This window comes from Psammomys obesus, unplaced genomic scaffold, assembly GCF_907164565.1.
Source record: "Psammomys obesus unplaced genomic scaffold, mPsaObe1.curated_primary_1811, whole genome shotgun sequence".
NCBI lineage: Eukaryota > Metazoa > Chordata > Mammalia > Rodentia > Muridae > Psammomys > Psammomys obesus.
The window spans coordinates 7,547,622-7,561,746 of NW_026591643.1; the positions used below are offsets into that span (position 1 = coordinate 7,547,622).

Genomic DNA, 14,125 nt, shown 5'->3' on the forward strand with positions numbered 1-14,125 from the left:
GAGATTTGCATGTCCATAGAAACCCCATTTTAACCTCTACATGAGTCTGGCCACATCTAGCATTGTTTTTGTTTTGTTTTTGTTTTTTTCTGTCTGGAAATTTCCTCCCATTTTTTTTTTTGAATACCACAAAGTATGTATTTTGCTTGTGGCTTTTGTCTCATCTAATGCATTGAGATTCTTGTCTTATATTTTATATCTCTGCTCCACATAATAGGTGTTCAATAAATTCTCAGGGCTTGGAATTGAAAGGGGCAAAAGAACAAGAAGAAATTCTTAATTCTATTCAGAAAGAACTCAATGTGAAAACGATCACCAAGTGTGCAGTGTTAGCTTGCATTCTGATATCCCATTATTCTTTCAACATTGTTCAGGAATTAACAGCACTTCACTATTTCATTTTCATTGATTGAGATCATAGGAAAATCACTGAGGAGCTCCAAAAGCTGCACTTTGTGGATGATTATTATTCTAAATACAATAGCTATTCTCACATTTCTCTTATAAGAGGATTCAGCTCCAGGCAAAGTCGTGAAGAAGGCCCAGTGTGCAGTAAAAAAACATTGCTTGCCATGCTTCCTTCTCCACAAGGAACTTTTATTTTCTTTCTCTAGTCAGTCTCTTGTTCCACACTCCTTGCTAAGCTATGGGACCCCTGAAAGCAGAGGTGAGCCTCATTCATGTCTGTAACCCTATGGTGCTTGTCACAGTGCCTGGCGCACAAGAGGCACCAGGTACAGGCTGTGGTTTTTTTTTTTTTTTTTCCTTCTTCTTCTTCTTAAGACCTGAAAGGAATTCATATGAAATTTAGCTTCCCCACCTTTGTAGCCGGCATCATTAGTGTCTCTAGTACTGAAACTCTCATTCCCAACAGCTTTGTGCTGGGGCAGGCTAAAGAATAGGAGGCTTCCAGGGAAGAGTTCTCTTTTTTTGCCTTTACCCTTCTGACTTGAAAACTTTCCCTTCCACCTTAGATTCTGCCCAGCCAAGCCTATTTTGCAATCTACACTTAATGCCCAGTGTTTCTTCTGTCTTCTGAAAACAACTTGTTCTTCCTTTTCCACCTCTCACCATATCCTCTGACTACCCACACTCTTCATTTATTCAATACAGATACCCATGCCCACAAAGCCACAGGCCTGGCAAACCCAGGAGACTGCACATACTCATTTAAATTCAGCCTGAAATCTTATGATGCAAAGATTAGGGCAAGCCTCAACACTAAGACACTGTTGATTTTAAAATAGATCCTCACTTGGATCCACCATTTTGCAAGGAAAAGAGAATAGAATGAAAAAGACAAAGAGGAGAAAATTCATTATGCTACCATAATGAGCCTGATAAGTAATGTCTCCAGAGAGCTAACCATTGTCAAGATCAGCACTTTCTTAGACTATTTATCTTTTGTCCTTTATTGTGCAATATAAAAACAAAACAACAACAACAACAAAAGGGCAAAAATTCTTCTGTCTCCAATGTCCTCAAGGGTAAACATAACTGCAGAAAATCTCAAATGCAAGAGCGCAAAGGAATGAAAGTATGACCTGGGGTGTTCAACAGGGCAGCTACGTTTGTAACTTTAGACACTGACCTCTATGCTAAGTAAAGGAAAAGATTCTCCTGGAATTGTGTGCTTTGATGGATGTCCAGGAAAAGAGCTTATAAAAGCACTGCTAAGATGGAAGTACCAAAGCTCATCAGCACCACACAAGCCCTCCAACCTCCCCTTAGTCATTAACCCTCTATCACCCAAAGTGACACAAGGCTTTTAAGAAGTATTAAACCCAATAGTATAAATCATTCTAAAAGCATATATATTCTCTTGTGTCTGGATTCTGTAATTCAGTGCTATTATATGCAAAAATCACAAGTTTCTGTTACACACACACAGTGGTGAAATCAAGGAGTTAGACGCCTGCACTTTCAGAATGAATAGACACTGCTTGACAGATTTTCACGGTGGTCAAGCTAAGTTACCCTTCCCTGATAACTATAAACACTTTTAGTGGCTTCTTATGCTGACCATATTCTGTTAATAGTAGTTGTATTAAATTTAGCGATCACTGTGTGTCACAGCTGCTGGACTCTGGTTTCCAGAGCTCGCATACTTCCCTCAAAGTTTGTCACAGGTTTCTAAACCCAGAGGGACTTGCAATGGACCTTCAAATCACTCCCAGTCTAACCGTAATGCACCCTTCTGCCTCCCTTTGGCTTCAATTGCCACAGTCTTCATTCTATTCTTCTTTGCTAAGATTCCATGTCAGTGATATTGACTATCTATAATTCTGATCTATTATTTATTAATTTCTAGCCTGTTTCCCGACTGGAATTTTTTAGTTCTTTCAATGCTCATGATATGCTTGCCTGGACAGTGCCACGTCAAACAACGTTTATTAATGTAGCCTGGAAAACTCTACCAATTTAGTACCGATCACATCACATGGAAGACTATAATATTTACCCACTCTTGCTGATTAAAGGCCAAAATTTGACTCATAATTTCCTAATAAGAACACAATCTAGGTCTTACTTTTATATTTTGTCTGCCTGCTTAATGTTTATACATAAAATGACAATAACAGCATAGCTACATAGGATGATGATACAAAGGTAAAATGAAATAGCATCAGTGAAGATTTTACTGCACAGGGTACCATCAGTGGGTCTGTGACTCCATTCTTGCACATAGGCTATTTTAGCTTTACAGATAAACAAATGGGACCGTAGAAATTTAGATGCTGCATCATGTCACTTACGCACGTTGGAAACAGCGTGCTCACCCAGCCCTTGCCGATCCACAGCGAATGGTCATTAGTGACATGTACATCTTCACTAGAGCCCCAAGAACAACGTCAGCTACATAGAAGTCTATGAAACACTAGCAGGAAGTGCTTCACAGGATCTCCGCTGAGGGCATTAGAGCTCTTTGAGAGTGGTGTTATTGGATGGACTGGGTTCTACCTTTGCAACATACAAGGCCCAGAAACTTTAACAAGCTTTCCTCAAACACCATCTACTCCAATTTAAATAATGAAAATGATGGAAACCTTGATGAATCAGTTTATATGTACAAAAACACATTTTTGTTCTTTAGTTTTTAATAACTTGCTGCATCACTTTACAAATGCTATACATTTACTATCTAATTTTTTAAATTTCTTTGGAAATTTTTAATTATGTGTACATATGTTTGGCATATGCACAGGAGTGCAGGTGCCTCTGAGGTCCATAGAGCATGTTGGATTCCTCTGAATTTGTAGTTAGAAGCAATTATCTGTGAACCACCTAATGTGGGTGTTTGGAACTGAACTTCTGTCCCCTGGAAGAACAGCAAACATTTAAAACTGCTGAGCCATCTCTTCAGCCCCCAACATTATATCATTTTTCAAAAACACCACGGCTGTAAAAATATTCATAGCCTGGAAAAGCATGTCATTTTCATCCTTCCACGTGAAATGTGGCAGGTACAAACTGCTGCTCCTCAAGGATTTCTCAGAAGACAGCATGTTCATGTTGACAACATTTCAGTTCATAATGAACCTGTGACAGTTGTTGAGTGGAAGGGTAATAGTCACAGGTAGTCATGAGGGCCAGGTTTTAATTTTTGTTCACAAATCTGTAAGCTGTGTGCAAGCTGCTTTCATAATTAAGACTAGAGTTCTTCCCCTCCCATATAGGGCATTTTCTCATTTTTTTCCACCGAACTTGAGTTATCTATCTTCCCCAAAGCACAATCTTAGCCAGATTTGCACATATTGGGGTGCTTGATTCTTAAGTTTATTCATATAGTGACATTATAATTTCTAGGTTTCCTTTTAGCAAATTGGAGGCAGTATCTACCTACTAGAAAAATCCAGACTTGTACTGGGATCAGTCTTGGACCAATTTAATGAAAGCAACAAACATTTAGTAAATGTCCAATATGTACTAAGAACTAGAAGTGACAAAGTTAAAAGTTGTTTTCTTTGACCTTGAGAAGTGCAGCACTTAATGGGACAGCATAACACATAAGCCACTAGTTAGAAGAAAGCAGAATAAGTGTACAAGGAAGTTGATTGTGAGGTACAAGTCATGAAAGGAGAGATACAGTCACATAAATTTCACGAGTGAAGATCAAGACGTTTGACATGTTGGGAGTTCAGATCTTTTGGATTTTCCAGAAAAGTCATCCTCATAGTAGAAGACATTCCGTCCTTCCAGCTTATCCTAATCTACTTCTAATTAATGATGGTTATATGATAACCATGTATATCATGCATCTGGTGGTTTTTCATACAATTACAGGACAGCAATGGGTGTAGAATGTAAGCCAGTGCTGTGCAACAAAGGTGTGTGATTCTAGGACTTAAGACCAGATGGATTCGATGACATTCTTTACATCTTCAAGCCTCTCTCAACATTGCTGAACTGGATCCTCCACAAGATTGCCTGTGATCCTGAAACGGAAGCACTTCCACAGCTCCAAAAAGTCTTCCACACAAGATCTTAAAGATGACTTCCCTACCTGACATCAGCAGGGTCTTCTGTGACGAGCACATCGGTCTTGCAACTGGCCAGGGGGTTGATGGACAGCTCCACCGGTGGAACCACAAAGCTTTTGCTGACCGGAAGCCAGAGGCCTTGGCCCAAGCTGAAAGTAGACCTGCAATGTAAGAGTTTCCATTGGGGAACTCCCCGGGAAGCAAAGAGTAACAGAAAAAGGGGGCCCTCTTCCCCTCCCTTATAGGGCATTTTCTCATTTTTTCCACCCAACTTGAGTTATCTATCTTCCACAAAGCACAATCTTAGCCAGATTTACACATATTGGGGGTGTTTGATTCTTAAGTTTATTCATTATTACGCCCTCACATTGCTTTATGCTACTTGCTGTCTTTTCATGAGTAATTAGTAGACACTGTGAAGACAGGGACTAAAGCAGCTCTGTCTTCCTGATGTCTTGATGCCAAGCAAGAGTTTCATACAAAGTGAGAATGAGCAATCTGCCATAGAGTATGAGAGCATGGACTCAAAGTCAATTCAGACCAACATCTTATTCCCTGGTCTGTCACTTAATTCACTGCAAGCTTTTATCTGCTTAAATATTGAAGTTTTACACAGAATTTTAGAGAGGTAGCAGAAGTAACAGGAAGAGAAGTCCAGGGTTGTAGAATATTTTTAAATGGGTAGACTAAATAATCAGTAATGTCTTCTCTAAGTACTCGTGTCTATAAGCCTGGAAGCCAGAGTGATGGGAATCAGATTCCCATAGCAACCTGGGTCATGATGCAGCATCAGTTCCAGTGAGAGCTCTTTTATACTCAGTGAGGCTCTGGATCAACACTCTAAGACTGCACAAACACACCTTCTGTCTAACCTCTCTCCTTTCCCCAGTATCATATCCCAATATGACTGTCAACTCACCTGAGAATTTTTTCAGGGGCTTGCTCTCCTGTCACCAGATCATAGCCCCTCTCAAGTGTTGTGTAAGGCCAAGGTCTGAGAAATGGCACATGAAAAGGAAGGCAAGAAGACATGACATTAGTCTGAAGCAAGTAGGAGTCATATTGTTTAACAGAAGTTAAACAATCACATTTCATAGAAGTAATTGCTGGACATGACTTTCTACATTTTAAAGGAGTGTCTTCACTTTACAGAAGGACTTAACACTTTTATTAACTTCACTGGTCCATTTCTGAGTTCATGTTCAAAAATCCAATTCTTCCTCAGCATTCTTTATTGATTATTTCCTGTTTGGGTGTCTGAGTAAATTGTCAGCGCTTATTCTCTAGAAGCATCATAAATCATGCGCCACTAGCGCTGAAGTGATCCAGCAGAAGGAGCAGGTTTTACTTTTCAATGGGCTGTACACAAGAGATATGTGTGTGTGTGCAGTGTTTTGATTTATATTTAAAACAATATTTTGTTAGTTACTAGAGAGTCTCATATGATGTATCTTGATATTCAACTCATCTTATCTCCACTCTCACCTCCCCACCCTCCCAACTTCATGTTCTCTCTCTGTCTCCATTTTTAAAAACTCAAGTTCAATTTGTGTTGGCGAAATACTCTTGGTTATGGGGCCTGCCCGGAGAGTGACTGACCTACCAAGGGTTACATCTTTTAAGAAAACTACCAGAAGCTTTCACAATGCTAACACCCCCTAGGTTATGGGTGAAACTTCAGGCTCACTTCTCCCCAGTCAATGCTGAGATTTTATCTTGCTTGAGCTTGCTCAGGTTTTCTGCATGCTATCACAACTCCTGTGAATTCATATGTGCATCTCGTGTCTGCAGAATACCTTTTTGCTTGTCACACAGAACCTCTGGTTCTTACAATCTTTCTAGTCCCTCTTCGGAAGCCTTTGGGGAGAGGTTAATAAGATTTCCCATTTAGGGATGAGCACTCTTCAGTCTCTGCAGATTCTAAGCCAAGTGATAAATGAATGGGTGCTCTCCTCCTGGCCCCAAGGCCCCATGTCACTCACCCTTCACTTTGCCCCCAGTCACTGCGGACACACAAATGTCTGTGAACTGGGTCAGGGGCGTAGCCTTCATGACAGCTGCACTCCCCTGTAAGCAAAAAGAGATAAGTTTTGTGATACATTGCCTCCATACATATGCTGTTTCTTGGTTCCCCTTGTTTCCCTGGAAAAGTAATCAATTTGCCAGTTTTGAAAAGGACTCATGAAAAAAGGGTGTTGGAGCCACTGACTGCTGTGGTTAACACAGAGTTTATGCATATGTTCATTTGTTCATTCAACCACTCATCCATCCATGCAAAACATTGTGAACACATTCAATCAAGCTCTCAGCCAGAGATACAAAGGTAGAAGGTATGACTCTGTGGTTAATGGGGCTCAGTTTGATAAGGAAAACAGGTACTATTTAAAAACAAAACAAATATATATATATATACATATTTATATTATATATACACATATGTATATATTTATTATATACAGATATTTCTATTTATATATGGATACATATGTATCTAGCATGATAGTATATATGTATTATGCAAATATAAGAAGAAAATTAAATATTTTCCAAAAGAATGAGACAGTCTTACCCATCCACACATAAAATATGTTAAATATCAAATCCTTCAAGAAACTTTTGATTTCTTCTTTTGGAAAAAGTGTTTTGCCTACAGTTTACTTCTTTTATGCTGTCTCCTTTTTATTCTTTTTCTTCTGCTCTGGCCTTTTGCTTTATCTCTTGTTCATGTCCTTTCTTGTATCTAGCTGCCCATTGCTGTGCCCCTGTGTTTTCTTGCTTGGCCCTGTGTGTGTAAGGCTTCGAGCATGCCTCCTGCTGGTCCACACTGTGAACTTTCTCCTCCCACTGCCATCCCTGCTCTATTTACAAACTGCAGAATTTTACAGCAGTTTTCAGAATGTTCCTCTGATATTTTTGATAACTGCTCAGTGCGTTTCAGAAGGTGTGAAGTTTTAAAGTTAAATCATTATTTTCTACAAAAGGTATACTTGTAATATGTTGACAGATGCTTCACCAAAAATATATTCTATAAAAATTAAATTTAGGGGATACAGCACTCTCAGTGGAGTGATTCTCCAATGGATGATACACATGATTTCTTCCAAACTTTATTTTGAGAAATCTGAATGGCTGGGGCTGAAGCTCTGTGGTAGAGCATTTGTCTGAGGTTTTATCACCAGTACTCACACTAGAAAAAACAAAACAAACAGACAAACAACCCCCCACACACATATACAGTTTTGGTGGTCTAACAATGTAAGGAATCATCACTCTGTGAAACTTGTTTAGAAACTGCCCTGGCTTAGCCTGCAGCCTAGAAGAGAGTCAGCTCCAGTATTCAACACATGAGCCCAATGAACAATTTACTATCAGCTGTGTTTGACAAACTCCCTGGCTTGATGTCTGATTGCTTTCATTCCCATCTTTTGGTGAATCATATAGGTTTCAGTAAGCCTGTCCTAAACTTTTCACATGGTGAGAGGTATGTATTATTTAACATGAAAGATTTAGGGACTTTTCAATTTTGGTCTTTAATTTTTCTTAGCATTTCACTTTTTGATCCTCTTTAAAAATTAAGGAAAGAACATGATAGAAACTCGGAAGTCACATTCTAGAGTTGAGGATACTAGCAAGAGTCCACATATCAATTCAGGTGTCCAGGCATATTTATTTCAAGCTGGCCTCTAGAAAAACAAGGCTTCTTGTAATCTTTGTTTCATTAAAGAGGATTCTGAGCCTCCAAGTAAATACACTAAGAAGCTCAATCTTTTTGAAATATGAGCTGTGAAGTAAGTCTTTAATTTTTTTTTTACATGTATTTATTTATTTGTGGAGGTCACAGGAAAAACTGCATGAATCAATCAATTCACTTTTTCTACTATGAAGGTTTGGAGTATTGAAATCATGTTGTCATGGCTGGAGGTAAATATGTCTACTATACATCCTACTAATCATTGTTTTTTTCAACTTTGTGTAAACAAAGCGAAGACCATGTAAACAAGATTATAGGAAGGAACAAGCTATGAAACTTTCCTCAGAAATATTTGTTTTAAAAAGTTGTATTTTATTCAGTAATCATCCTGATTTCAACAAGGAAACATGAATGTTACACATTTGTCCTTCCATAAAACATTCTGAGAGAAACAGACAAACCTTTAACTCATTCTATGTATTAGAATGCGACTTAATCTTTGTGTGGTCTGCACCTTGCAAATGTTTGACAAATAGCTTCGACTCCATAAATATTATTCAAAATGAAATGGTAGTAAGAGGATTATGAAGTCAGAGGATGGGCCAGGGATACGATCTCAAATATTCAAATGATTGTTGAATGATAGAAGGAGAAACAGAGTAGAGAAATCTACTTTTCCTCTCCTTAGAACATGTGGTAACTCATCAGGGTAACCCATCATTCCAGCCTGCAATGTTTTCTGTACGCTTCCCGCCACCATCATGCCTGCGGTGGTCCACTGAGTGGGCGTGCTTCATGTGTGATTTAATAAGCTGCTTCTTGCAGGAGGGAGGGGAAATCAACTCAAATGGCTGAGAGCCTTGAGTTTGGATAGCAGTAATTTACCAGTGGGGGAGGGGTAGGACTTGCTAATGATGTGTTAAAATGCAACAGCCCCTTCATGAAATATTCACCACTTTAAACACATCTAATATTAAAGATTAAAAGTCCTGGGATTTGTCCTCGAGACTCCCAGAACTGATTTATGATCTGCCAAAAGACACAGGCCTCGTGATTCATAATGGGAGAGGTGAAATGGTTACTCTTAGCAAAGCGAAAGGAAGTCAGGCTACAGTGAGCAAGGGGAAAGCTCCTTTGGTTTCTCCTAACCTGTCAGTGATTCTCCAGGAAAGCACACAGTTCATTCACTCCCATGTCTTTTGGGGGAGATGTGTGGCAGTGAGAAGTTTGTTAAGTGAAAGGGCACTGCTGTGTTTTTCTCTTTCTTCTTGGTGTGCTTACTAAACAAGTTTTCCTTAACTGAGAAGGATCATTAATTACTGTCACTCATTACACAACAAATATGTATTTTGCAAGTAAGAAGCAGCCACACTAGGGGCTCCCATAGGGTGCCTAGAGAACAGGAAGTAGGCAGAAGACCATACCCACAGGGCTGGGAGCAGGCAGACAGAGCAGCTTTCAATGTTCCCTGTCTCCTGTGATTAGGGAAACGGGGATGGTGAGAATCCGCTCCATCCCTTTGGTCTCAGCCTTCTTACCTATACATTGGGAATGAAATGACGGCGATGCTTCTGTCTCACAGAGCAGATTATGGGAAAGAAGAGTAAAGGTTGCAGCTTAGGCAGATGGCAGTTGATGGTCACGCTATTACTTGTCCTCCTCTTCAGTTTAAGTCTAAGATGGTCCCTGGCAGTACCCAGGTATTCTCTAGGGACATTTGTTTCTCCAGCTACAAAGTTGAGGGTTGGATTAAATGTCCATCAGTTCTGAACACCAAGATTATGTCATTTGCATTGCCTTTCCCAATCTCTAACCTCTGCTCTTTGGAAAATTTGTTTCAGCCTTGGCTGTGATCACTTTTAGCAGTAGGCTGGGAGTCTCTGGCAGCATTTCCGTCAATGCCATGGCTATTGGCTTTATTGACGCCACTTTCCTATGTTGCTGATTCAGCAAATTCTCTTCTGTCTGCAAGGAAGCATTTTCTTCTTGTCAGATGAAAACCTTTGGCAGCTAGAATCAAGCATTATTAACCCCTTCCCTGGGAAAGTACTTTTTCCCACTGTGCCTCTGTGTGCTAGACTGTCCAAAATAGCTCTGCTGCTATGGACACACATTAGCATGTTGATTGTGAAAGTCTGTGCTCCTTTGCATCTATCATCAATGTGAACACTCCTTAAGAGACAGAGTCAAGACATAACCTCTCAACTGCCAGCCTCTTATACATGAGTATATACCATTTGGCTGTACACTGGGTGTACTCTGGAAGACCCTAACCGGAACCTTGCTTACCTCACATGGGACGATAAGCTTAAAGGTTAGCTGATAATACTTTGTCTAATTGGCCAAAATGAATGACAATGAATTACTGCACAATCACCCCCACCTCTGTCTCCTGTTCTTGGTTTTCCTATGAAAAGACTGCCCTAAGAGCAGGTCAGTGTCACGGTTTGGCTCCTGAGTCCACTGTGTTCCTGGTCATGACCAGTCTTGGGGTATTTGGTCCATAAACCATCAATATGTGACTGAAAAAAAAAGACATAATCTTTCCTGTTAGGGTGCACCCAAGCACCTCTCACACCAGCTTATCCACGGGAGCCTTTAATAACCAAATGCTAAAGACAATTCACAAGAGAAATAGTCAATTTTTTATTTGTCTATTCCCCACACTAAACTTAAGTTTGTTCTGTTTCTTGTTTGCTTTTGCATTTTTTTTTTAATTTCAGGAAGTTTTTATCAAACACCTTGGATCACTATAAAATAGTGACTGATGTAGGACAGGTAGCTGACTTACTGATTAATGGACAGAGGGAAGGAAAGAAGAAAGGAAGAGGGAAGGAAGAAAGGAATTAAAGAAGGAAGAAAGAAGGAAGGAAGGAAGGGCATGCTAATGAATACATAAATATAATACTCATGAATTCAAGCTGATTTTGTTTAGAATAACAATAATGAAACCTTCCACTCATGATAGGTATTTGCCAGAGAAACAGTCATTGTGAACAAAGCTGAGGAAATGTCCAAAATAGAATCCTATTATTCCTCAGAGCAGAAAACCCCCTTAAAGATCCCTAAGTTCAGACCTTCACACCTTCATTTTCAGAAGAGGAAGCCAAGTTTCAGAAAGTAAAAAAAAAAAAAAATAAAGCCAAATTTCCGGACTAATATCTAGGGGGTAGCCAAGGTTAGAACCAAGGCTCTTTGTCTAACAGAACCACCAGATTTCCTTAGGAGGCTTTGATGGTATAATTATTTAGTGCATGTTGAAATCATTTTAAGGAAACTTTTACCCTTTTTACTCCTCTGACATTTCTGAATTTCCTATAATGAGGATATTACATTCCCAAGCAGGTATTATAAAAAAGGTAAAATGAATTTGAAATATCCTTAAGCATATTAAAAACACACATTTGTAGGTGGTTAATAATGTAAACCTAAAAAATGTTTAATCTCTTCATTAAAGTGCTTCCCATAAGAGAATTCAATTAAGCAAATTTCCATCATGTTCCTCCTTAGAATGTACTGTCAGCTACAGATGAGTGGTGCTGGCTTTAAAATATTTATCCTCCTGTCTTTTGTATTCTATTTACCGAGCTTCCACTTTATGTTGCATGCATTCTCTTTTCATAAACTCTTATATAAATCCAACAGAACCTCACTGATTGGGAGCAAACCAGACCTACCTTTATCCAAATCACTTCACATTGAACACTGGTCTTCCATTAATTACATATGACCAATGGGGTGGTGAAGTATTTGGCCTTGGAAAATTCTTGTTCTTGATTCAAATCCTGAATCTGCTACTAGAAGTGGTATAACCAGGTCAAGTTGTTTCTCTCTGTGGCTTTTTCCTTTTATATGGTGAGACTGAGACCAAGTGTCTGCTGGGAATTTAAAGAGATCTACTTTTAAACTCCTTAACATCGTTTTGGCACACTCGCTGTTGCAGAAACTATTAAATGGCCGTAAGTTCTTGTTATTCCTGAGTACAAAGCATGGCTTTGAAATGTCAAAGACATTGTAGTTTTTGTTTGTTTGTTTTTCTCCTGTTTTTGATTTTTATCCATAAGTTTGGACATGTCAAAGGAGACAATTCCCATGACTCTTCTCTATATCTTCAGAATCGCTAGTGCCTGTTGTCTTCTTTGTCTGCAGCGTCTCTTGTTGAAGGCGGTACACACAGTTTCAGAGCATACGCAGAAGGCTGCGCTGTTGCTTTAAGGAGGATACTGGATATGTACAGTCTTTTCCATCAGCTTAGCATTCTGGCTCCCATCCTCCCTCCCTGTCATCCTCTTATGATTCCATTTTCACTTGCTTCCAGCTCAGTCATCACTTATCATCACAGGCCAGGGATGCTGCTTGCTGTTCACTTTCCTATTTACTCGTCGTGTCCCTGTTGCTTGGAAAGACAACTCCCTGGTCTCTCAGAGCACTGAGCATGGCATGGTTTCCTATTATAACTGCAATCGGCCATTATGATCTCTTTACCCCAACGTCTCTGTGACCTTATCCCAGAGTCAGGAACAGGTTAGAGGAATAGGGCAAGAATGACACTAATGAAGACCAGACTGTTGCCTAGAGCAATGGAATGTAGCTGACATGTTGCATTCTCCTTTCTTCTGCAGTGTTCTCTGAGCCATCAAGGGAGGGAGTATAATATAGATGTCACATTTCTGGATAAGCTATCCACTGATACTTGAAGAACAGGCTCATTAGAGATATACTTGTAGACTCCCAGGAGACTTCATATTGTAGGCACACTATACAAAAGGATGTGTGTGTGCGTGTGTGCGTGTGTACTCCTTTGGAGCTGGTATGACAGTTGTGAGACTGTGATGCCTGGCTTGTTATACTGGTGCTTGGATCTAGACGCTAGTCCTCAATGACTGTGCAGCAAATACTCTTAATCTCTGAGTGATTTCAACAGCCCCTGAGTCCTTTAACCCCACTCCTTGAGAAAAGCACAGTCTGGGCACTAAAAGGATGCAATCAAAGGAAGATCAGAGGCTGAGAAAGTATTAGAAGCAAAAGAAACAGTGTGAGTGCGATTATTTAACAGGAATGAGATAATTATGATTAAAGCAGTTTTCTTATATTTATGGTTGTGAGCCCAGCCTTTAATGGCTGAACCATCTCTCCAGCACAACAGTTTTCTTTATAACTAATGCCACCAAGGATTACATTTCAGCAGGGCATGGTGGCACACACCTGTAATCCCTGAACTCGGAGAAGCAGAGGCAGGTGGATCTCTGTGAGTTTGAGGCCAGCCTGGTCTACAGAGTAAGTCTACAGACTACACAGAGAAACCTTGCCTCAATTAAAAAAGAAAAAAAAAACCCAAAGAATTACATTTCAAAGCACTGTTCCCTCTGCAAATCCCTCTCTGCTTCAGTCTTCCCATCTGTAAAGGGAGAAGGCAGAATTCACAGATACCCAAACACCCTTCCAAAAATGGTCAAACTTTGGCCCTCTTACACAGTCTGGTTTTGTTTTTTAGAGTCAGCATCTGTCCTGTTGGAGGGTGAGCAGGGGCTCCTGGGCATTTGGGAATATGGGCTGGAGTTGTTCTGCTGGGAAACAAGGCTGTAGAGAAACAAGAACTGGCAGTGTTGGGAGCTCTGCACAGACTTGCTGCTTAGACGCTGCTCAGCCAAATGGCTGTTCCACATGGGGCAGATCCCTTACTTCTTTGGGATTCAGTTCTCTATTGATGCAGTGAGACAATCTGCTGACAGCTGACATCTTTGAGAAGGTATCTTTAACATCTGCTCTTTCTTTACAATGTCAACAAGATTTCAATCTTATTAATTTCAAAAGCATTGAAGACCAAGTGGTAAACCTCTGTTTTAGGTGCTGGCTTTCCATTTCCATTTACCTGCCAGCCTCTGAGGAAAGTTTAACTGCAGATGGAAGGGTTCCCCTTGCAGGTTCAATCTGTCCATGCGGCAGACCCATG

At 40.0% G+C, this 14,125-nt stretch overlaps 1 protein-coding gene across 3 annotated transcripts in view; it reads right to left on the reverse strand.

The window, feature by feature from the left end:
* The window catches only part of Astn2 (astrotactin 2), a 1,010,996-nt gene that overhangs the window by 559,164 nt on the left and 437,707 nt on the right, over nt 1-14,125 (reverse strand). For 2 of the 3 annotated variants that reach the window (XM_055611728.1, XM_055611727.1), the window contains 3 exons: nt 6,464-6,548; nt 5,401-5,475; nt 4,505-4,642 (listed from right to left, as the gene is read on the reverse strand). In XM_055611728.1, the coding sequence (XP_055467703.1) occupies nt 4,505-4,642; nt 5,401-5,475; nt 6,464-6,548 (298 nt within the window). The remainder of the gene's footprint in view (nt 1-4,504; nt 4,643-5,400; nt 5,476-6,463; nt 6,549-14,125) is intronic. The other variant, XM_055611729.1, reaches the window with a different exon arrangement.